The 25,603-nt window shown below is 39.4% G+C and overlaps 1 protein-coding gene across 2 annotated transcripts; it reads right to left on the bottom strand.

The window, feature by feature from the left end:
- Positions 1 to 590: 590 nt before the first annotated feature.
- On the bottom strand, positions 591 to 25,603 carry sin3aa (SIN3 transcription regulator family member Aa). 2 transcript variants are annotated; one of them, XM_066701702.1, is made up of 21 exons: positions 25,544 to 25,603; positions 18,892 to 19,111; positions 18,358 to 18,540; positions 17,448 to 17,554; positions 16,970 to 17,261; positions 16,505 to 16,756; positions 15,781 to 15,933; positions 15,186 to 15,344; positions 14,916 to 15,005; positions 14,348 to 14,466; positions 13,493 to 13,703; positions 13,168 to 13,284; positions 12,683 to 12,921; positions 12,001 to 12,184; positions 10,929 to 11,505; positions 10,352 to 10,521; positions 10,059 to 10,232; positions 9,531 to 9,623; positions 8,884 to 8,978; positions 5,439 to 5,643; positions 591 to 4,851 (listed from the first exon to the last, which is right to left on the bottom strand). In XM_066701702.1, the coding sequence occupies exons 2-21, from the start codon at positions 19,078 to 19,080 to the stop codon at positions 4,621 to 4,623; spliced, it is 3,840 nt and encodes a 1,279-aa protein (XP_066557799.1). In that variant the 5' UTR covers positions 19,081 to 19,111; positions 25,544 to 25,603; the 3' UTR covers positions 591 to 4,620. The 2 variants fall into 2 exon arrangements, with proteins under 2 accessions (XP_066557799.1, XP_066557798.1); XM_066701701.1 differs by lacking the exon at positions 25,544 to 25,603 and adding an exon at positions 22,602 to 22,839.

Raw genomic sequence — 25,603 nt, 5'->3', positions numbered from 1 at the left:
GGGACGAGGCTTAATTCAGCACTCCGATCATCAAGAAAGCAATGTTACTTGGCAAGAGATCATTCAGCACCAGGTTCAATAGGTACCCATTAAATTTCCGATTGAAGAGATTCTCAATTAAAAAGGTTATTGTGGTGCGATCTTTAAATTGGATTCCCAAACTAATACTGAGAAAGCTTTATATTGTGACCGAGTGCAGCACAGTATATCTGCCCTTAGCAAATATTTTCTTAAACAGACTGACTGTTTAGCCTGTTCTGTTCAGTCACAAACTATATTTTTTCTTCAAATTAGGATGACAATAGTGTATATCGTTGACCTAGAGATCAGTTACCTAAATAATGAAATGGGTTACAGTAATAAAAATACAGGATTCACTCATTTCATCAGCTCTAATTTTCACTCATCCAGGTTCATGTCATCGGGTGCAGTGGGACATGCATGACTGCTTAGCCTTAGATCACAAGAGTTGTCACTATCTTGAACCTCCCCTGCAGCAGGCCACCCAAGGGTAAATGTTTAACTAAAGGTAAAGGGCTGTTGATGAGAAACTTCTTCAGTGTCATAAAACAAAACAAAAAACATCTCAGTTGATCAACAATATACATACTATAGAACATATTTATTTGACTTGAAATTTAACATGACAAACATTCTAGCCCAGGAGAAGAGATTTTAACTGTATAGGGTCTACAGGGTCATAGATGCTATATATTGCAGTATACTATCATTCAGATGCTTTAAATCAAGCTAAAAATTCCTCTTTTAGCTATTTTACCAGATAAACACTGCTGGTAAACTGGAGGTCCCACCAATGTTACACCAAGTGGCCACCCTACAGGTTGTGAATTCATTCATGGTACAGACCCACAGTAGGAAGATAAGTATCTTAAGTGCTGACAGGGTGTCATCGTGTATTTTGTATATAATGTATGTATGCTTGAATCCTTGTAATAACACCATTTATATATATACAAATAAAAAATAAAACCGCAGGACACTTTCAACATACAGAAATTGGCTATGCTTGAATAAATTAGATCTACTGCCTACAGTTTTTTTGACAATGCAACTATCTCATTACTCCATTGAAACCTTTTGAATTCATTAAGGGGAACACTGGGATTTCTCTTTGGACAGGTTTTGCTTGATATTTAGGGTTCAGTCTGGGATTTTAACAGTCATTTTAACTTTTTTCAGGAACAACTACTCAGTTGTTTAGGAATCCCTTTAGATGTGATCTATAGAGGAGCCAAATTAATTTTAAAAACTGAACAAAAATAGCTCTGGATGAAGCAGAAATAATTCTGAAGTTTAAGATAAAACATTATCCATGAAACAGCACCTTTAAAATAGAAACCTACAACAAGAAAACATGGCCCCTCCTCAAAACACAAAACTGAATGTAAACCCCAAAATGATCAGAAGGCAGTTGGGAAGGCACAAACATGCCAATCTGGAATTTCAGCCATTTTCATTATAACATGAATTGTTAAGGTAAAAATGGCTAACTGAATAAATCCTGGAGGATTATAGATAAATACAAGTATTGTATTTTTTTTTGTTTCTATGCAAAGAGGTATCTACTCTCAGATTGTAAAAAGTCTCTGTACAGATACCTTAATGAACCAGATCTCAAACAAAGCCAGGCCAAATCAGGAAAAAGGAGAACATCTGTCCTGAATACCGTAAACCAAAATGTTGTCGACATCATGAGATTGTATGAAAGCAGTATTGTATAACTGGCCGCTACAATGCAACCCTATATATTATGAAGTTCTTTCAGATGTGTGTTGTGGATTAGACTGCAGAAGTCTGACAATCAAAATTTGCTTTGATTTTAGAGAAAATATTCGAGCAACCTGTCTTTACAGCAGAGGACAGGACATTGGCAAATTGCTGCACTGCCTCAAGATTGAGCATTCAGTTTATCAAAATAACAATATGGTAAAGTTACTCTTAAAAATGTACTTTTTGAAAACAGTTTTAAAAACCCACCTGATTGTGGTCCTATTAGAACCAGGATTAGTTACCAAGCCATTCAACTTGTAAAGACAACTTTAATGTGGAAAAGTGAGATCAGAAGTAATTTAAGGGATGTAATTCAAACAAATCTAGCATCTAGAATTCCTTCACCAGTATGACTGCATTTAAAATTAGAACCTATGCAGCACTTACAAAATGTACATCAGGTAAGATCAGTAACACACAACACTCTTTTTTTTGTCTTGTTCAAAGGTATTTGCATAACTGCATCCCTACACTTATTCTACAATAAGGAGTTCACAGTATGTGTGTTTGTCCTGAAGAGGTAGATGAACTATACCCCTCAACAATTGCCTACCCCTGATGAATAGGGTTTGACCAGCCTGGGATCTGGAGACCTTGCCAAAGATATTAGGTCCATCTGCTACAAATTTCAATTTTATTTATTTTTTTATTATTTTTTAAATAAAGTTGAAATAAAGGGGCCATGATGATCCACAGAAAAATCATGCGGTGACATTTTGCAGTTTCTCTTTTTTTCTCCTTTAAAAATGCAGATGAATATTCATAGCAGAAATGTATCCAGGGTTTCTTAAATGAGAGGCCATTGTTCAATCCCATATTTTAACAACATAGAAAGACTATACACAAGAGGGTGCTATAGAAAAGTATAACTTTTCCAGTGCTGAATGGTCTTTTAAAGAAAGAATTTCTGTACACCTGGAGCCTGATATTTCATTAGTATCTGTTCTGTCAAATATGTTCAATACATCCAAACCGGCAGTGACAGTTTAGCATGAAATAAAGGCCAAACTCTTACCTCACAATTTGAAGAGTTTGGACAATTAGTCACAAAAACATTTTTGTTCTTTTTTTGTTTTAATGATATAAAAAATATTGTTCAAAAATCCTGGATATATTTCTACTATCAAATTAACATTTCTTTAGCTTAAAAAAACAAAAACACACAAAAAAGGAAAACAAGAAAAACTATCATTATAAATCAACTTCCTTTGGTAAAAACTGTAATAAACTTGCTATTTTTTTTTTGTTTGTTTTTCTTTTGTTTTTTTATAAGTACTACCTTTAAGCCACCTCTCACTAAAGTACACAGTAAGCTTGTAAAGTATGCTAGCACATCAACGCAGATCTCTGTAATAAAAAAAAGGTTTGACACTATATACATATTATTTACAAAACTGTAAGCAGTGTGTGGGTAGTCCATTCTCATTGTTCTTGGTTTGTGTGTAAAAGCTGGTGTATTGGCATTGGGCATTGCCAGCAACTTCGTAGGTACTGTACCAGGGCGGCCAGGGCTTGGTTGCGATTGTGATATATATTTATATATATTTATAGTGTCATAAATCTGACATTTCACAAGATATACAATTTTACATAGTGGCCAGAAACCTCAATGGGTGGCCTGACTTTTGTTATTTTACAAGAAATGCTGCACTACATTTCTTTTAATTCCACAGTCTTGTTCCCCCCACCCCCTACAGGTGTGTGTGTGTGTGTGTGTGTGTTATATATATATATATATATATATATATATATATATAATGCTGCCATTGTTTTGAATAAGTTATTAAAAAAATATATAATAATAATAATTAAAAAAAAAAAAGTATATGTACGAGTTTGCCGACTAATCTTTGCGATCAGTAACTACTGACCAGTCCATCAAAGCAGGTAAATGGATCATGGTATTTAATCTTTGTTTTATTATTTTTGAAAAATGCATTCTTGTTGAGATTCACAGGAATACCATCATACTGCAATGTTTTCTCCAAGGGCCAGTAAGCTTTGTTTGAATAAAATTAGCATCCTGAAATATGAAATAGTGGCAAGCAATGAAAACCATTAAAATTCAGCCCCATCCGATTCCAGCAGACTGGTCACAGAGAGTGCTTTTTAAATTCCAAAGTCATTAGAAAAAAACACGTAAAACTGCGTCAATTCTGACTAAAGTGCGCATTTCTTCTCAAACCCATTTATTAAAATGCATAGTGAAAATGAACTCTTGCCAGTATGTCACTATACAGCTTTCAAGTTCCCCTCACATACAAGAAAAACCTTTTCTGCAACTGCTTGCACTTTAACCAAACTTTATATCAAAACTTGGCCTGACCCTTGTGGCCTTATTCCCATCCAAGCCTGATCCTGTGTACCTAATGTGGAATGGCAAACGTATTAAAAAGTTTGGACTCTTAACATTAGAATCAGTCCCAAATTGTAACCAGCACGTGTGAAAAACTGTACTACAGCAAATGGCTCCCATAAACCCATATTTATAGGTCAGAGCAGTAATCCAAGTATTAGGTCTAAATTAGACTTACAGGTGCTAGGTAATTGTGTGTCCAATTATATTAACTGTGGAGGTGAATATTTAGAAGCATTTAAACAAATGTAAAATGCTTGACTAGTTTTGGCACCAGAGACCTGCAAGAGCAGGAACAGCTAAAATGCTGCTAAAAACAAAACAAAAAATGAATCCACCAGCCGCCCACAGTACAATATGGCAACCAGCTTTTTGATGCCACTTAGTTCCAATAAAGTTGTTGATAACCACCCCTCACATTTTCCCAAAACCTAACAAAACAGACCCCCTTCCCTTCCCAGGACACTGGCAGGTTATGGTGCTTTGAATATTGTGCCATACTTGACACGGTATTTGTTGATGCTCATGAAGTGTAGGATTTCCACCTCACAAGAGGTTGTGCAAGGCAACAGTCCCTCCAGCCCCTCTCCCATTAACCACTTGCTGGTTTCAGCTGCCATCTCTCTAGTGACGTGCTCCTTCGTCCACTTGTCCACCCAGGCTTGGAAACGCTGGTGCAGTCGTTTGCTGACCCTTTCATGGGACTGAAAATAACAGACAAAACATTCAGGCCTCCAAAAAAAAAAGTTGATTCATTTTAGAAAGCAACATTCTGAACACAAGAACACTTGAGAGTATGTATTTCCAAAGATCACCAGGGAACACTGCTCCTAACCTGCTTATTAGCTGCGCTACACGAACGCAATGACCAAGTCAAGGCATGCATAATTATGATTGGACCATGAAACAAATACTGTAATTTACGTCCATTAGTCTTGCGTTTAATTTTTGTTGTCACATTTTAGTCAACTAACATTAGAAGACATTTATTTTTAGTTATCGTCTTTTTCACAGTATTTCGTCGTTATCATCATAGTTATCGTCACTGAAAATAGGTCGTTGACGAATATTTTTCGTTGACGAAATTAACACTGTTCAGAAGTCAGCTTCAAATGGGGGAGATCATCAGGAACAAGTGGGTTTGATTGGATTTGATTAGGTCTCACCTTGATGAAAAGGGGTGAACACAACTCAAAGTATTTGAAGAACACTGGAGATGCATTTGACCCAGAGTCAAATCAGACCAAAGAAAATTAAAAATACCATGAGAGTAATTGCAAAAGGCCTTTACCTGGTGCGCCCGTAGCAAGGCGGTACGCCTATACATGTAGTCCTCTGATTTGAACACATAGACCATCTTGTAGGAGTTGAGCTTGAACTTGCACTCCACCTTGTTCATATTCTCCACATTCTCTACGGACTTCTTCCCTCCTTCCTTGCCCTCCTTCTCTTGCTGCTCACGCCCTCGCTGGCACTTGCGTATCCGACGCAGATTCCTTATTGGGAGGAGGAAAAAACACCTTTTAAATTCACCCAGCCAAGAAGTGCTGAATGCGTAAATACAGCAGTCTCAATGTATGTCCCTACTCCGGAATTCCATGCTTTAGATGCACAGTATTAAAATCAATCGGCTGAAGTTTCAAACATGATTAACACAGATGCATCTACATACAGTGCACTTCCGTTAGAAAAGTTACCTAAGAATCACTTATGGGGTTTATATCCTTGGCACACATTTTGATCCACAACATGGTAAAATCCAAAATATGCAAGCATTAAAATGCAATGATTTTCCCCACTTCAATAAATACTAGAAGTAAAATTTGTACTTACCGTAGAAGTTACTGGTGAGTGGGGACTGAAGCCATGAATCATATTTTGCATTCAGGGCTCCACTTAAACAAATAGCTGTGAACTAGCTAATTCTCATAAAATGAGAAAAAAACAAACTCTTTATACAGTCACCAAAAAGGTTCACAAGCCAAGAAATATACTACAAGTGAGTTTATTTCAGAATTTTGCAAATACACCTTCTAAGATATTTACAATCAACAATGCTGACAAGGGAAGAAAAATACCTCAAAATTCCTAAAAATGGTTTTGAAAACAAAAACAAGCAGTCAGAATCAGACATTCTCAAAAAGTTTAAACCAACTTTGTCTAAGATATCTTTTGAATTTGCTGCCTGTAAAAATCTAAGACTTCATAAACATGAATGTTTTAAATACATTCAATGACGAACACAAAGAAGTGGAAATTAGGGAGTTTTTCGATTTGTTTTAATTTGTCAAAACTAGGGGTTGCTGTTGAATAATTTTAATTTAAATTATTGCATCAGATAAAACATCCTTTACAGAAGACTGGCAAGACCACCTGCTGAGAGTTCCTCATCTACTGTAACCGTTATGACTGTAGGGTAATAATGTCCACCTTCAGTTCTTCAATTAAAATACACTTGAAGTACACGCGCAAAAAATAAATAAAAGACCGAAGAAAGCGCAACACAATACAAAAATCACGGAGACGATTATTTTATTCAGGCTTCTCCACTGGACCACAAAGCCTGCCAAATTGGTATAACTTCCCAACTAAAGTTTTCTGTCATTTTATATGATGCTATTTATGTATAATGAAATTAACCATGTCCAATCTGTACCACTGTTGTAATGCGCACACAAAACCAGAAACAGACATGTTTTAGGTGCCACAATCGTGTTGAATTTAAATAAGATCAAACAACCCTTGCATACAATACTCTCAAATCTCTGGAAAAAAATACACGCACATATAGGAATAAAATTCAGACCAGCAGTTTATTTACAAGCCCCTCTCGCAAATACAGTGTAGCAGGTGTTAAATTAGAATCATATCAGGTTATTTCTTCTGCCAGCACTGTATAATAGACCCCCCACCCCCGACAAAAAATATAACGGGAGTGCACTGTATCTATTGGATGGTTAACACACATAGTCCACTATAGAATAATATACACTCAATTTTTTGAGATCATGTACAACATTTATAGAAATACATAAACATCTATACATTGATAAAATCATTTACACATACAGTTGTCATATTAAGAAAAAAAATTACATGTGCACAAAAGATAACTGAATAATGGCTGAACAATAAAAACATTATACTCATGAAATCTCAAGTTGTGTCCCGCTATCAAAATATTTCTTGCCAAGTATTCAATTTATACCACCAATGGAACTGTACACCACGATCAATAATTGTACCTTGGGTCGTCAAGATGACATATAAAGAGGAACGGAAACTAAATGCCAAATAAAAGGAACTTGATTGAGATTTCCTACAATTACTTACATTATCTTAAACCAACTTACGCATTCTGACTTTATACCTAATGTGAAAACAGAATGAAAGCTCCTAAATACTAATAAAATAAAATTTGCTGAAAGGAAAAAAACAAAAAAAGTGTTTTAGGATAAAAATACAAAACAAAGCCTGTGTATTGAAGGTAATTACTAATCACAGATACAGAGGTCCCACTCTGAGAATGAAACCAAGCAAAGCAAGGTATGCATTAACGTATTCAAAAGACTATTTAAAAAAATGCTCATCATAGAACAGTACAGAGTAGGCCTAAAACTAGAATAAAGAATAAAAAATAAAAAAAAACAGTGCAAAGCTCGTGTGAGACTGGTGGTATAAATAGAATGTATATATCATTCTAATAGAAACATTCAAGTCATATGCATTTATTTCTGTAACATTCTTTAAATCACCTTATTTCTACACAATAAAATGTTGCAAAATCTCATCAGAACATTGTATTAATTTGGGAAGAATGAAATACAAATGTAACCACTGGTGATATTTTTTTGGGGGGTTGTAATCAAATATTTTGAACTTAGTAAACTGTACAGTGAAACATTTTTATTAACCCCATTGTATTGTGGGTTTCAACAGATCATGCTCATTAAAACCCATTTAATGATCCTCTTTTCTGGTGCTTTGTTTATGTGCAATCTTTAGAGGAAAAATAAGTGGTACACACTTTCAATAAATATTAGTCATCCTTTGCCAGAATAAAGTTATTAAAAAAAAAAAAAAAAAAAAAAAACTAATTTAAAGTTCAAGTGCAAAATTGGTAAACCTTGGAGCCACGCAACAATGAAAGGAAAGATAAATCCAAGTATATATTTTTTGTACACTCTTTTCTTCTGTAGTTAGAACAGGCTGTAGTTTCATGGGGGGGAGGGAGAATAAATACAGACTTGTTAGGATATCTAATAAAATAAGCTTCTGGTTTAAAAATAAAGAAATGCTTTCCCAAGACTTGGAGGACATCGGAACTGTTTTAAAGTAAAAGAAAAGACAGATCTCCAGCAGAGAGCATTTACATAGGAGATCACATCTCTTGTTCCTTCACCTTGCCATCTCCTTGCGCATCAATATAAAGCTCAGACAGTTGAGCGGTGTGCTTCTATCTGTATGTAAAATTGTCCTTGTCTAGTCAAATTAGGGTAGGTGTCACTTTACAAACAGCGTTTTAATAATCAGTTGGGAAATACAGGGGACACATATCTTTTCCAATTTTGTGCAAACACCTCTTAGATGTCCCTGTACGAAAGCCAAAACTTGTGATTTAACTAGATGTATTTTTAGCCCACAGACTTGTAAACAGCACTACAACAGACTGAGTCATACAAAGAGCACTTGGGCAGAGACCACTCTTTTCACTGGGACCAGACCCAGACCCTCACCTTGGGAGGAACACGGGCTTCTGTGAGAGGTGCTCCCGCAGCTCCGGGGAGGTCGAGTCCGAGTTCACGTATCTCTCTACGTAATCTGACCAGCGCTGCAAAACAAGAGGAAACCAATCGCGATCAAGAGTTAATTTAAGAAGCATCATTCACAAGCGGAACCCCGTTTTTGCAAGCACATCCCAGTATCCCTCAATGGCAACATGTAAAACTGACTTCATGAGCTTGACAGTGTAACAGCAATCCAACTAAATGGTTTTAGATGCACCCTCAAAACCTGCACCTCCATTCTGCTCCTATGCCTTTCTATCCTCATAAGCTTGTTTATTGCTTCAGTAGGTACAGGTTAGGGGATCCACAGTTGGAGGATTTGTTCTAAAGAGATGGAATATGCAAATGTATTTTATGAAGGAGTCTTCAGGTTTATCATGGGCAGAACATCTAATATAAACATTAAACACTCTGAAGAAACTTCAAACTCGAAACCACAGGAAGATCAAGTGAAAATACAGACTTGATTCTTTATACTTACTTGCTACTGTTCAGCTGAAGCACACGTGACACTATATACTGTAGGATGAGGATTCAAAGCTTCTTGCAGGCACAGGTACCTACACCCACGCTACATGAGTATGCAGTGAACTCACCTCTGCCTCCACAGGCTCATCCGAGTTCTCCTCCTCCGTGTCCAGCAGCTCGATGGTCAGCTGCACTGGTCCCCTGCCCTGCATGAACATCAGCTGAGCACCACAGGCAGAGAGAGGACCACATTAGTGCTGACTGGGATTCATCGTTGAAATACCATTACGTCATTTGTATGTATGTGTTCTGAATTCTGGATTATTGTAGATGCAGAAAATTATAAGTAGCATGCACTGGGTGACAAGACATGCTTTCATGGTTGATGCCCAAGTGTTTGATTCTTGGTTTTCCATTGGCTGGTTTCACAGACCTCGATTAGCAGGAGTCTAGGACTGCTCTACCTAAAATAACATTGGGTAATCCAGGACTAGTGCTAATTCTGGGGTCTAATCCATTTTACATTATCTTGCCTTTTTTATCCCACAAATGGAAGATCCCCTTCACATTTCACACCCCCAGGAAAAAAGAATCGGGGTCAAAGAGTTTAAGATTGTGATGGTGAAGCTCTGCGATACCAAGAAAAGGGTCTCTACCTTAAAACAGTTCTCATCTGACATCAGCTGCTCTGCCTTGCGCTGGTAGGCCACCTCCGAGGTGGTCCGGGACAGCTGTGTGGATAGAGTGCCCCCTGTAGCAACATTTAAAGTCTCCGAGAGGTACAGGTCAGTCACCTGCACGCAGATCTCATCACTCACAATGTGCTGGAGCTGTAGAACAATAAGAGAAAGAGCGGACAGGACATCAACATCAGGACATTTCGTAATCTTTCAGAAAATTAGGTTTATACTAAAGCCGTTCCATTGCTATCAAGGGGCCGCCTCCGTACCTGCCGGACGATGCTCTGGATGAGCTTGTCCATGGTGAAGGCGATGTAGGCATGGATGGTAAACATCTCCCGCAATGAGTCCTCATATTGAGATGCGTCCATATTCCCATCCAGCAGATTTCTCACCATCTCCAAGAATGCGGAGTAGTAATCTTCCACCTCGATATCCACTGGAAATGGGAACAGATATACATCGATAAACTGTAACCGTTTATACTGAGCATGATTCAGTATCACAAAGACCAATGCAAACAAACACCAGTGGAACAGATCTGCATGCTAGACATGTTGCCCTGGTGTAAAAATACACTTGTGTACCTGTTGTTGCCCATTGTTTTCCAGTTAAAAAAACAGCATTGGTTTAAAAAAAACTGAAACCTTACCACTATTGATGCCAAACTGAAATTGCTGAATGTTTACAGAACATTTTTAACACCACTCTTAATACAGTAGGCCAAATTAAAGTTTCTTTATAGTAAGAATTATAGTTTTACTAAATGTCCTAACTGTTAATAAACATGTTCCCGTACAGAAGAAAAAGAATGAGATAGAGGGAAATCTGAAGTTTGCAACTTACTTGGCTCCTTAAGTCTGAGCTGGATGGCTGGGTTTTCATTCTTCTCCCGCTTGAGGCCCAGCACCTCCCTCTCCCAGTCGCGCTCACGGCAGTCCTCCTCGATCTGCCGCTCGGCCTGCCCGTAGATGCGCAACAGCCGCGAGCAGAGGATCTGGTGCAGCCGCAGGAAGATGTACCAGTTGTTGTTGACGTAAAAGAGGTTGTAGGCCTCGTCGGAGCCTCGCAGCTTCTGTGCAGCCGTGTTGCTGAACAGGAGCTTGGACTTGGTGGGGCTGACCCCTCCGGCCGCCACCCCATTGTGCTTCTTTGTGCCACCCTCCTCCAGCTCCATCTCTTCTTCTTCCTCCTCTTCCACATCAGAGAGCTCCCCCCGCTGCGCAAACAGCAGGTCTGGGATGAAGTGATAGATCACCTGCTTGATTTTGTACTTGTCGTCCTTCTGGATGCCAGTTTGCCTCTTTACATGGTGGATGATGAGAGATGCTGCATCTTCCAGGATTTGTTTATCTTCGTAAGAAAGCGTCATATGCGGCCCTATGGGTGGCGTAGCATTTTCCTCTGATGCCTGTTCCTGCCGCTGTAAGACAAGGTTACAAACAAAAGATCAGATTGTACACCATGCACAAAGCTGTCAGTCACAGTAATGGTGATGAGCTAAATGGAAAGTTATCTGCATTATAAACTGGGCCATTTAAAAAGTTGAGTGTTACAGACATAAAACATGGGTTGAGTTCTTGTAGCCCAGATGTCCGCAGTTCTGCGCTGCTCCACCTATTGGATCAGTTGGATTCTGCAGATCTGCACAGAACTGTAAAAATCTCTGCAACAAGAATGTGAGCATATGTGCCTCCTGTAAAACTCCCAAGATAATATCTAAACTTTTGGTTAAACAGTCATCTTGATGTATGCATGCAGCCACTGGGAGGGTTATTCATATGTATTAATTGTCTTTATAAAGCACATGTTACCAATAGAAGTAATTTCTACTCTGTACCATGTTGGAGTGTTAGGAGTAATTCTACCTGAGTAGCAGGTGTAATACTTGCGATGAATGTGTATAGTCCTATCTTACCTCATCATATATACTCTCAATTTCATTGAGCAGTGTCTTGGATCGCAGCACCTTGGTATCGTTTTGTTTGAAGTTGATGCCTTGGTGGTCGAGAGACTTCAGGTAATACTTTTCATTCTGTTCCCTCCAGATCTTATTGAAACCTCGCTGTGCTTCCCGCCATTCTTCTTCTTTAGTTTTTAACCTAAACATAAAAGTACAAAATTTAAGAATGTAAACCAGTATGTATAGTTCCCTAAAAAGGTGTTATTCACCTTGTCAGTAGTACCATACTGAAGCTCAACACTGGTAATCAACTGAAGCTAAGCAGGTCTGGGCCTGGCCAGTACTTGGATGTGAGACCTCCTGAGAGAAACTAAGGTTGCTGCTGTAAAAGACCTTGAGGAGACCAGTAGGAGATGCTCACCCTGTGGTCTGTGTGGATCACAATGCCACAGTACAGGGCTGGGGACACTGTGCTGTCAATACGTGCTGTGCTCGTATATATTACAAAAAAAAATGTTGACTGTCAGTAAAAATCCTAGCGCATTTCTCGACAAGACAATTCCAAACTATGGCCCTAATCAATTAAAGCCTCCTAAAAAGTGGCTGCTATACTGGTGGTGCTGGACGTGTGTACCCCTAACATGTAAAGCACTTTCGAAGTCTAAATAAAGCACTATAGTGTAATTATTCAACGTACCTCTTAAGAACAATGGGGACGGAGACAGCTGGGTTCTTTTTGAGGCCATCAATAATATCTGGAGCCTTGTCACCATATATCCTCTGGATGGCCTTGCGGTGGATGACCTCAGAGGAGCCACCCATGGTGTTGTCCAGACGGAATTTGGCCTGCTCCTCAGCAGACATGCGGGACAGCTTCTTCTGAACGGTTTCCAGTACACGGATAGTGGCCAAGTTCGTTTCCAATACCACATCAAGCTAAGGGGAGGAAACAGTTTATTCTATCACGAACTAAAGTGCCCGTTCCATTTCAACTTTCTTCACAGTAGAATACTGTTATTTTCCCATGCACTATAATCATAATTTGTATTGACTAAGCCTTTCCTTTTACATGTTACATCCTGTTACATCAAAATTTTCAGAAATAGGAAGTCTATGTGTTTCATATTGTTCAAGTATATCCGTAGCATTGAAACGGCAATACTGTGAGATTTCCCTTCTCACCTCAAACCGCTCATCTTCACATCTGTATATGTGCTCTTCATACTGCGTCTTCTTTGAGCTGACGAAGGTCGAGTCTTCTGACCAGGATGGGAAAGACACCCACGTATCATTCAACACCTGAACAAGGAGCAAATAAGAGACATAGGTGAAATTACATGAAAAGCAATTCTAAAACCATGCACTTGCACTTAGATTTTAGCTCTTAATACGACAACCTGTTAGGGTCTCTAAGTTATGCTGAACACATGCAGGGCTGTATGTGGTTGTGGATGGCTGTGCAGCACTGCGGAGAACTGTAGCAATACTGTGCATCTGTTGATCGTACCTCTTTGCAGAGTGGGGTTCTCCCAGTACATTTGGGCTGCTGGTAGCTCTTGGGCAATGCCCTGTAACTGGAGCCCAGCCGCTTACAGGAGGCATAGTCAATCTCCATAGCAATGCCTTCTGTGGCCCTCTCTTTAGGGAAGCTCTCTATATGGGATGACTCCTTATACCCCAAGAAATTCTTGAACCAAGTGAACAGCTCTGGAAACTTCCTGCAAATGGGGATAAATTATACTTTAGATTAATGCAGTTTATTTTTGCCACTGGTACAGTAGGTGGTTTAATAAAAATAATGCAAATTGTAGTTTTAAATATAAAGAAAGTCTAACTGTAATGAAACTGTAAAGACTATATCCACAGCATTTAATAAAACAGGTGTTACTTTTAATTTGTGTGTGGGGGTTCACTAGTTTTCAAGTTAGAAAAACAAAAATCAGACAATATTTAGTTTGAAATCCATTTCCTTTCCTGGAAATACATACAGTCTAGTTTTAATTGTAATGGTCTTCCTATACAATAAGTAAAATGTATTAAATCGCTTTCTAGATTTAAAAAAAAATGCATTCAATTGGAAAAACAAATACAACATAATGGATTCCAGGTGTTAACTTTTGTTGGCTGGTTTCACTTGACTTCGATTAGCACCAGTCTAGGACTACTCTATTATTTGTATAAGCAATTTTACATTATCTTAGATTTTCTCTCTCCCACAAATGGAAGGTCCCCCTCACACACCCCCTTACTGCAAAATTGGGTAGTCCACTACTAGTACCAAATTTGGGTGAGTGAAACTAGCCCAGAGTGTTTTAGCTTAATCTGAGAGTCCCATCTCCACCAGACTAGGTCAGAAACTTACCCTAGGAAGGGCAGTACCAGCTGCACCAGCTCAGCTCTGGAGATCACCTCCTGGTTGAATATGACGAGACATCGAAGGAAGTTGTCGTAGGCCTCGGTACTGCGTAGAGCTTTACGCACCTGCAAAAAACAAGAGAGCACATGTCCATCACCCCTGCTGCTGCTATGATCTCAACATAATACTTCTGAGAATATTCTAGAATTATAACCTGTAATTTTGTAAGGTTTACCCACTGCTTGATTACACCATTTTCACAAATGAAGATTAACCAAATGTTTTTTCGTCTCCCCTGATAGTTAATCTGAGAATATCAATGTCTCTGAAAACATTTAATTGTTGAGAAACTTTTTTTCTTTTTTATTCCAACACAAACTTGGGCTAAGTTTTCTCTTCCCATAAAAAAATATATTTTTAAACCACACATAAAATTCACTGCTAATGGTCTAATTGCTCATCATAGGTGAATTTCACTTAAGCAATTACCATGTGCAACTGGTTGTAAACTTAAATTTTGTATAGACTAATTGTACATTTGTGACAGAAAAAATGCAGACAAATTTATAGGTACCTTCTCAAAGAACAGTGACTCTGTGCCAACCCCATGCTTACTGGCCTCTGCCAATGACGAATCCTTCATGCCAAGTAACTTTGGCTTCTTCTGCAAGAGGAAGAGTAATACATTAAATGAAAAGCTTACAGATCTACACTATCACCAATTTCTTGTGAACTTATACCAAGGAAGGATTTAATTGCTCCTTTTTCTCCAGTACTACTCACAGTATAGGCATACACCCCTATCTTCTCTGTAGTGTCAATGGGGAGTCAGTGGGTGCATTACCTTAACAGGGGGTGTAGTAGCTGTCCCGGAGTGCCGGCGGATCTGACAACCATTCTGGTTGGGTCTCTGCTTATTGTTGTTCAGCTGGGGCTTCTTGACAGTACCGCCATGATCGTTGCGCACAGACTCGGCCTTCTCTGCAGTGGTCTTGCTCAACAGCTGGAGAACAAATAGAAAATGAAAATAAGACAACAAAGAATTCGGTACGAAATTAAAATAACTTTCATACAAAAACCTCTCTCCACAGAGTTATTTGAATCTAAGGCTTAACGTGAAAGCATTCCTAAATTTGGAGCACAAACCTAACAGATTTTTAAAGTGTGGAAAGTAAGTGACTCAGTTGGGTAATTATTCAGAAATGTAACAGAAAATAATGAAAAGGCATGTCTCTAGAGTTTACTGAATTCTTGCAGACAGACTGTGAAGGATAATACCCGCTCTTCTTCAGACTCCTCCTCAACTTGTTTAATCAATATCTCGTGACACAAAGCCAGTCAGTATTAGCTTTGCCTTACCATTCGCTCGTTTCCTAAGCTACTGGCGACTCTGAAAGACTTCCCCAGCATAAGCTTTTCAGAAAACGCTTTACACCCACCACAGAGCTGTTTGCATCCGGCAGGAACTGGCCGAACTCTGAGAGCAGGTCTTCCTGGTTTTTGAAGAGACGGGCCACCTGAGCATAAACTTCTTGTTCCGTCAGTGCAGGAGTGTAGTTTCCTCCCGCCTCCTTCGCATTGCGCTGCTCCTTCTGCACAAGCAACAAGAAACAGTTATGATGGACTAGCACATGGACACACGAAAAGGTGAGGAAGACAAAAGACAAAAAAGTATATTTTTAAGGACGAATTTACTGCACCCTATTTTTGTTGTCGTTTTGCAAAATGAACTACTTTCTGAAAGGCAACACCATATTTCGAACACGGATGCCCATTTTGCTACCAGCCCAAAAGACAGTGATTTATATAACCTAGCTATGATCCAGAGTTACAGATTTAGTTTCCATATAACAATGAAAAGCTTTAAACAACTTCCTGGTACTCCGTTCTGAAAGCCTATTATTCAGGGAACACGTTGTGGTGCATCACTATGGTCAGTAAATTCTAAATGGCACTACTAAAAATGTTTCCCCTTAAAAAACAAGAGGGGGTAAAGAGTAAATTTCAGGGTACAGTAGCAGTTTTACAGAATATAGTTATTTTATTCGATGGACTCAGTAATAGTAACATCAAAGCAAGCTTGTGATATCATGTAGCTCTTCAGTTTAAAAAAACAAAAGCCTGTGTAACCACATGCTGAAGTGCCTGAGTGCTTGTTCACACCTGGTAAGTGTGCAGTATCTCCAGAAAGGCCTTGTAGATATCAGGTTGGCCTTGGAAGCGGTTCTTGATCTTGTTGACATAGTTGATGGCGTGGTTGAACTCCACAGGCTGGTTGTTCTGCAGCGGTGGGGCTGTAGCTGGGGTACCACTGACCGGAGTGTGGGGCTGCACCGGCGGGGAGCGGGGAGAGGCATAGGGCGGGATGGACGGATTAGGCTGACTAGTGGGTGTCAGAGCTGGAGACTGCAAAGGCTGGGAAAAAGATAAATACAAATTAAAATTAAGTCTAAGTGTAAGTCTGAAATGATACAACTATTTGATTAACCAAGGATTCAGATGCAATTTAAACTATGAATTTATAAGAAAGCCGAAAGTAATCCGTTCACTGGTTATGCTGTATATGAGTACTTCTACTATAAAACAAACACTGAAAATAATATCAACTGCAGGAAAGACAGTGCTCACCTTGCTGATCTTGGCTGGCGTAGGCTGGGCGGCTGGGGGGGGCGCCACAGGAGTGGTGGGTGCAGGGGGCTGTGACTGGTGTTGTGGGGGTGGTGGCGGTGGGTGTGGCTGCACTTGGATTCCATGGGGGGTGATCTGATGCACTTGCCCTGGTGTGGTAACATTGACGAGGTCATTGGTCTGCACCTCAATCTTGTAACCCGGGGGCAGAAAGGTGTTGAAGCCCATGATTAGGTCAGGGTGGCCCTTGAATAGCTGCGAGACTCTGCTGATCACCCCAGGGGTATCAATACTGGAAAACAAGGCATTCTGTTAGCTTGGGTTATTCAAGGCCACAAAATACACCATAAAGACAACAAGAGACTGCTTGTGTAGTACCAATTGCAATAAACTGAACTTGCACCTGAATTGTAACTGAATAAATGTCTTGAAAGGAATTTATTTGTATTTACTTTTGCTAGAGAGGAAAAAAACTCACCTCTGCGATTTAAATTCCTTCATGATGTCAAGGAAGTCATTGTAAACTTGGGGCTGACTCCCAAACTGCAATTTCACCTGGTCCAGATAGGACAGAGCATCTTCGACCTGCAGTATCAATGAGAATCATCACATGATGTATTCGTGTACTGAGGACTACAGCAGAAGGTTCATTTCACAGTATTCCAAACGCTTTGATACAAGCATGTGCGCTCATCATTTCACAACTCAACTGCCTTCGGAGGATCAAAACTTCCATCGCTTAATTGTATGCAATTTGGAAACTGATCAGAAACGAGGGAGGTAAAATGCTTCCTGAAACTGGAGTAAAAATATCCTTCAGCCTACAGTTTACATGTTGGAATAATAAAAGCAGCAGCTGTCAGTCACAATGTATGATACAATGTATCATTCATATTAATTACAATTCCAGCAATCTATAAAAGGGGAGCTTAACTCCCTGCAGACAAATCTTTTTCATGCAGCAGCATTAGGAAGTTAAACAGTATTGCTTTAGATGGTAAAGAAGATATTGATGCATCATCTGATTACTTTACTATGGAGACTTATATACATGTACTAATGAGTAATTGATGATGCATTAAAAAATATATATATATTTTAAAAAGGCCAGGTACTTAATTAGAAATGAGACTGCATTTGTTAAAATATAAGCAACTGAAGTAATTTAATAATAAACCTATCACTAACAAGTGCCCCAAAAGTGCCATCCTTCACTTGTTTAGCTTTTTGCTGCCATACAATTTATTTATTTATTATTATTTTTTTTTTTTTAATAAATCCGATAGGCCTACCCTTGCTGACAAACACGGATTAATCACTTCAAAACAGCTCCATGCAAACAATGGAGAAATATTCTCTATTAATGAATGGTTTCCATTAACACTAACCTTCAGCCTCTGGAACTGCTGTTGTCCCTGCACAGGAGCGGTGGGTGCGGGAGCGTGGGGATGACTCTGTACTACCTGTCCACTGTGGGGCTGAACTGCAGGGCTGTGGTGGTGTGCCCCACTGTGCACTGCCGTTCCTGGTGTATGCCCATGGCTACTGGAACTCTGGGCTACAGCTGGAACCTACACCAGGGAGCAAGAAAACAGGTGTTCATTTCAAGGTATTAAACATGAAAGATCAGCAGCAACTGGGCAAACCTGTCCTACACAGAGTATATTAAAAGCTTAGGTGTATATTCAGAATATACAGTACAATTTTAGTTGCTGACAAAAACATATTTGTTACAGAAAAGTAGATTTTTCGGGGGGTTTTACATTACTGTAATTAATCCATAATTTAAACAAAACTCATTCCCAGAAAATGCAATGTGTATTTAACACTGATGGGGTATTGCACCCGAATCTTCTCCTTCAGTCTGACAAGACAGTGCAGGTAGGAATGTGTGCCCATAGGAAGCTTGTGTGAGGGCTTACCTGGTACCCCTGGACGGAGGACTGGACGGAGTACTGGATCCCAGTAGTGGGCTGCATGTTCTCTGCCACGGCCTCATACACAGCCGGGGCTGGGGCCAGCATGCGGTGCTGGAAGCCTTCCGTGCTGCCTGGAAGTCGACGCTGCTGTGATGCAAAAACCGGATCCTGTTCCTCCAAGCGACGCTTCATTGTGAACTCATACTCGAGGGGGCGTCAAAACCTAAGACACAGTCTACAGTTAGGGACCAGTCAGCTATATATCCCTGTTAAACCCCTCTTTACATTTCTGATCCCTGAAGTATATTGAATGAAATGCATACAAATAATTGACTCAGAGGTGAAAATCCAAAATCCAACCCTTTAGGGACATAGCAGGTAAGTTTAATTCTACAGAAGACCATTTAAGACATACTTCACAGTCAGGATACATAACTTAAACAACCATTGACAAGCTCCGTACTAATGTTTCATTCAAAAGTTCAAAATCCAGTTCACTTGTTTTGTTCACCAAAAAACTTGTGTAAATGTATTTGTTCATCATCATAAAAAAAAAAAAAAACACACACACACACACACACAAACTGCATCGTTATGGAAGATTGGTATTTTCATGTCAAATTTATTTGGGGTGAATTCTTGAAACCACAGAAATTACATCCATTTCCTAAATACAAGCTTAAACCCATTTATATGAAATCTTATATGGTGTTCAGAAGCCAAAGCAAATGCATGAATTCTGGGGTTTGACATCATACATTGTCCCTCTGGAACCTGAAGTATGGATGAAGTTCTTAAAACAGCATTTGTTTTCAGGTTATAATAAGTAAAGTTATCTTAAGTATCTTATCTTGATGAATCCTGAATTTTATCTTGAAAGCCATGTGACTATGTAGTGTCTGTCAGTATTACTGCGAGAGATAAAATAAATACTCTTTTAAACCTGAGGTAAAAAACATTCAAAATATTAACTGAATGTATATTGAGGATGACTGATACAAAAAGGGATGGAAAGTTTTGTTTCGTACATTCAATGAATTACCCTTGTGGAATTTATTATATGAAAGGAAGGGACCAAGATGAAATCTTCACACTTTTTACTCTATACTGACTCTGCAGGAGATGAACCATGAAATGCCCTTTGCCAGTGTATGTTTGTTTGAAGTAACAAACAAGATCTCAATGGATTTTCAGTCACCGCAACACTGTCAGATCTTTAGAAGATAGACAGACGTATGCAGAAATAATAGAAACATCAGAAATAAATTAATATATTAACAAATCTGTTCTGAGATTTTGTATTTCTTTAAGATACTTGTTGCTATTGAATGCCTTTAAACTCAATTGTAAGTTAACAAAGGATGACATACCTGAAGACAATCACTGCCATCAACAAATTGTCCCACTGAGATGTTAATATAAAGCTTCTGATCTCCACATAATATGAAGAACATTATTTAGCTTAGGAAGTGACAATTTTGATTCCGAAAAATATCATGAGCTTTAAATAAATAACAGCTTTTGACATAAGATCGAAGGCATCATCCTAGTCCAGGCTTTCCTTAGACGTGCATAATATTTTTTGCTTAGTTTTGTGCTAACATAATTCTAAGCATCTGGGTCTCACAGCTAGATTTTTAAAACCTTGCACAATGACTGCTACTTTTTTGTTGAAAATGCTAACATGACACATTGACATAAATTGGAGATTCTCACCAGAAGTTGTTTTAAAGGTTTATCATGTATATAGTTAGTTGTCAGTGTATTCAGACAAGCTGATGCAGTTGGTTGATGAATCCTACTTTCCCATATGTACTACCTAGACTTTGTCCAAACTAATGAATGGAGGCCATTCTGGTTACTTCTAACATTGTTCTTAAACACACAAGAACAACTCAAAACAGGCTATACCATAATTATATTGCTCTGCCTGCAATTCTGATTTCAGAATAGTCAAAGATATTCATGAGGTATACAAATTCACATTTTGTAGCCTTTCTTTGTAAGAAAATACCAGATTAAATTACAAATAGTCATTTTTCAAAGCAAATGGAACTTTTGTGCAGAAAACCAAAACAAATGAATAGATAAAGTTTAATTTTCGTTATAATAGCAACTGAATTATTTTCTCATCCAAACAAAAAACTATAAAATGTAATTGCAGGATACCAACACGATTTAATTAAATGGATAAGTTGAAGAAGGGGAGGTCAACTAATGGGACCTTTAAGTTGCCTCGGAAGATCGAGCACCATTAAAACAAATGTATTACTGAGAACTTGCATCCCTTTAAACAGATCTCTTAAAATCCACTGAACGAGGTATTGTATATGAAATAATCGCCATAGACAAGCGATACATTAACCAATTTCACAACAACTCTCCGAATTGACAACACATGTACACAAGCAGAGAACACTGCATTTACATTGTTTTCTTAAACCTGGACTAGCTTGATCCAAATCCATAGCTAAGTATAGTATCAATTACTATTCTACAATTACGACTGCACTGTGGCACGTTATCAGGGAGGGATGCATCCTGGCCGCTCTGGACTCTGACACCTACTACCAGGTCTGGCTACAAACCACACATGCTGCATAACCGAGTGACGTCACCGCGGTAGCACCGGCGTGCGAAGTGTGTAGGTCCAGTTATGGATGAAGCTTTTTTCCGGGCGATGAAGAATCCGTGAAACGATACTGAACATTATTTTGGTTCTTAAACGTAATATTTGATTATGAAAGCGATTCTACACCTACAGAAAAACCATGCATGCACATGCATTTGAAATCTCGCTGTAACATGTATACACTAAATTAAGGCTTGAACTCATATCGTTCCTTTGGATGCGGAAGGTTGAATCCATTACGCCTTATTAAAAAACAAAATTATTTTATTCATAGACTGGATTAGTTAGGCGACTCCCCCCACCCCCCCCCGCCTCAAAAGTGTCTTTATTGTCCCACCCCTGACACGTTTGCAGCAGCACATGCGAACATCGTTTATTTTATAATGCAAAAGTGCTTGTTGCAATCCGCTATAAAACTCACCAGCAGTCACCGAGCAAACCACGGGAAGCTGGCGGCACGTTGGCGAACTGAACAAGACCAATTCACGATCAGCAAATTACCAGAAATATTATTATTATTAATAATAATAATGATGATGATGAGAATAAAATGTGGTTCGGGACTTCACTGCAAAATTCGATCTCTCTTTTTAAATTTTATTTTATTTTTCCGATGCAAAGAATGGCCAGTCCCCCTTTCCCCTCCCCCTCTCCGGTGCGGCCTGTCAGAAATTTCAAGCACCGACCTCGAGTAGTTACCCGCAGCCAAGAGATGAGGGCTGTGGATGGTTCATGCATATATACACGTAACTCGAACGACGAACTGAATCGTCTGCAAGAGCATCTTTAAAATCTATGTAAAAAGCGGTTTATGAAACGGGAAATGACCATGAAAAACTATTAAGTTTCGAATGCAAAAAATAAATAAGCGGACTTGAAGAAGTCACTACAAAAATATGTGACAAATAAATCACATTCGCAGGCAGTCAATGCAGATTCTGCACATGCACATTTTTTTTCACCGTGAGATAAACAAAGAGGTGACCAACCCCGAAACAATAATAAGGACCCCGACACGCCGAAGAAATATTTTAGTTTTCTCTTTCTCAAAAGCCCAAAATAACAAATTAAAAGAACTCACCTCCTCGTAACACTGCGACCTGAAACAGAAATAACTCGGTATCTATTTTGATTGTTTCTTAAAACCCTTCCGATCATAAAAAAACGCTAAAATAAAGACATCGATAAGTATTCATATTATGGAACGGATTAAAAAATATATATAACTTAATAAAAATAAAATAAACAACACAAGCGCCCAGACCGCAAAAGGAAAATTCTCTTCAGAAAACAACCTCCGTTCGTTTCTCTGTCGAGAGGCGGGGCTTCGGGAAGGTGGGTTAGAGCCCGCCCCGTCGCGACATGCCATTGGCCCCCGCCCGAAAGAGGCCGCGAGGGGGACGCGTTTCTTGGGACTGGATTGGTGGATAGTTCTGTCACTTCAAAGTGAAGGTCAACCCCCTCTTACTTCACAAAGAGGTTGGACCAGCTCCCGTCACTCACTCTGTGCGTGTTACACCCCGCCCATATTGCAATTGATCTGTAAAACAGGGTCTACGAAACTCTAGGACAACTTATATGAGGTATACTAAGCCATCACGATAAATGTAAAGAAACACGACTTCGCTCAAAACGATACCATCCCAGCACAAGTTACGCCTTCCAGTCAATGTCGAGCACTGTGCGTTCAGACTCTCCTCCATTAAACTTTTTTTTTTGTTAGAACCGGGAAGGACGCGTGTTGAGCAGCGAGTGTCTGTGTTTACTTTGTCGAGGCGAGCATTTTTGGTCAACTAAAATGAGCATGTCTAATCATTCGCACTGCACATTATACAACATACAGAGATGTTACTGTAATGCATGGCGATTGTTAATCAGAATTTTAAAAATGCTTCGGATCACGGACAGTACATTTCCATGACTAAATATACTTACGAGAAGTTACATTAATTACATTTCAGAAATGTAATATAAGAAAACCTTTTAATTTGTGAGACAATGAACGCGTCTATTCCAAATAGGTCTTTAATTCATCTGCCACGGGTGTATACAGGATAACAGACTGACAAAGCGCATTGCAAACACAGTTGTAAAAGAGTGTGGGTTTAGTTCATTAGTTCAATCCGGTTGTTTACTACGTGTCTTAGCCTCCACTGAAAATAAACCTGTGCATGTTCCACGTGTACACAATATTATGTGAGCTACTGCGTGGAAACGGTAAGGACGACGATAAAAAAAAAGAAAATGCCACACACCAAAAGGGTTGCTATGTAAAATCATACATACGAAATAAGCTAGCAAAGACAACTGCAATATGCAAATTGGTAGATAACTAGTTCGCTTAGTATTAAAAATAAATACTGTCAAACAACCTGGGGCAACGGATTTCTTTATATTTATATCGATTGTGAATGTTTTTTGTGTTTTTTCCCCCTTTATCGATTCTCGGAGCAGGACTTCCTGAAGTTGTCTGCACACGTGACTCTCCTCCGTCGACGCGTCATTGTGAACCACATCCGTCCCTTAGGGGGCGTGTCGTACTCTCGACCAATCAGCTGTCGAGGTGTCACCAGTGGGCCCGCCCTCGCGAGGCGGAACTCGCACGAAGCCCTCGCCCACGAGGGGCGGGCCGCAGAGCTGCCCGGGATTCCCAGCGCCCGCGCCGCCGCACGCCTTTATCCCAAATCTTTGCGGGCTAGCCTTTCAGCCCCATTCCTGACATACGCAAAGTTTGCTTCGTAGAGGGCGTTGAGAATGAGGGTATGGTAAGCTCTTTAAAGAGACCCCCCCTTCCATCTGCATTTCTTTTCAACACAAACAGCAAAGGGGGTGCCACACGGTTATGGTCCGCTCAGGCTATGCAGCGGGTAGAAAGGGCTCTGGAAAAAAAATAAATAATAAAACAAAATAATGCAGCACGTCGAGCAACAACCGCGCATAGCGAGTAAATGTACTTCGTCGAAATACGTTCAACACAAAAACAAGTACACAAATCCCTGTTCTTCCTCTGTGCAGGGGGAGCCCTCGTTGGCAGCGGACTCCTAACCGTTTACCCACGTAACCATTTTGCTACCAGAGCTTAAATACGTTTTCACTTGTGAATGACGACTACACTTAGGGAGGGGGGGAAATCATTTTTCAGTCTCCCAGCGATAGCGATAAATGGCAGGATTTATTCGGTTTAATTGCACTAGAAAAAGCATGACTATTAGAAAAACTATCCGCACAACTCCTTATTTCGACAGGATCCCCCTTTCAACACGCAGTACAATGAAATCGAAAGCAATGGTCTCTGAAAAAGCGATGCGCTTGAGACGCGGCAAAGCGGCGCAGAAATGTCTTCATACTGGACTGGGTTTCTTTGTTTTCGGATTTCCTCAAACTACGCCAGTCGGGATTTATTGGAGGCGAAAATAAAACCCCACAAAAGACAGGAAGAAACACATTTTAAGTGTAGTGTCCTTCAACATTTCTTTGCGCTAAAACATGTCTTAGTAATTTAAACAAAGATCATCTAAACACGCATAACGCACAATCGCAAAAGGCGAAAGGCAAAAAAGCCACCACAACAGCCCATGGTTTAACAAAGATTTACGTCTCGGTAAACGACGTGCAATTCTTTGTTTACTCCTATTTTCGGAGGAAAATGTCCAACCTTTTCACCACCACAGCCCCCCTCCCCTTGCTCATTCCCTTTCTACACATTTCGCATTTGCAAGTGTGCAAAGATCTGCATTGCCCCCGGATCGACATCGGTAAGAAAGGTGCCCTTTTTCACAACCTTAAACTACAAGAAAATAACATATTTCCCCTCCCCTCTCTCACACACACACACACGCAACCCTTCCTGCTTTCTGAATTTGTCATTTTCAAACATCAATAACACATTAGCAAAGAAAGATCAAAGGCTGCACCCCCTTTAAGTAACTGCCCCGCGAGTTAACAATCGTGGCGGAGTTAATATTTTGTAGCAAATTATTAGTTTGAATCGCAATTCTTTTTGTTTTAACAGCTGTTACATACCTAGAAAAAAGAAGCTTCACACTCAGGATTCGTGTTTGTAACAAAATAGTTGGAAACGCC

The sequence above is a fragment of the Amia ocellicauda genome, chromosome 4 (assembly GCF_036373705.1).
Source record: "Amia ocellicauda isolate fAmiCal2 chromosome 4, fAmiCal2.hap1, whole genome shotgun sequence".
NCBI classification, from domain to species: Eukaryota; Metazoa; Chordata; class Actinopteri; order Amiiformes; family Amiidae; genus Amia; species Amia ocellicauda.
Note: the sequence above shows the minus strand (reverse complement) of the source record. Positions and strands in the feature narration are given on the sequence as shown.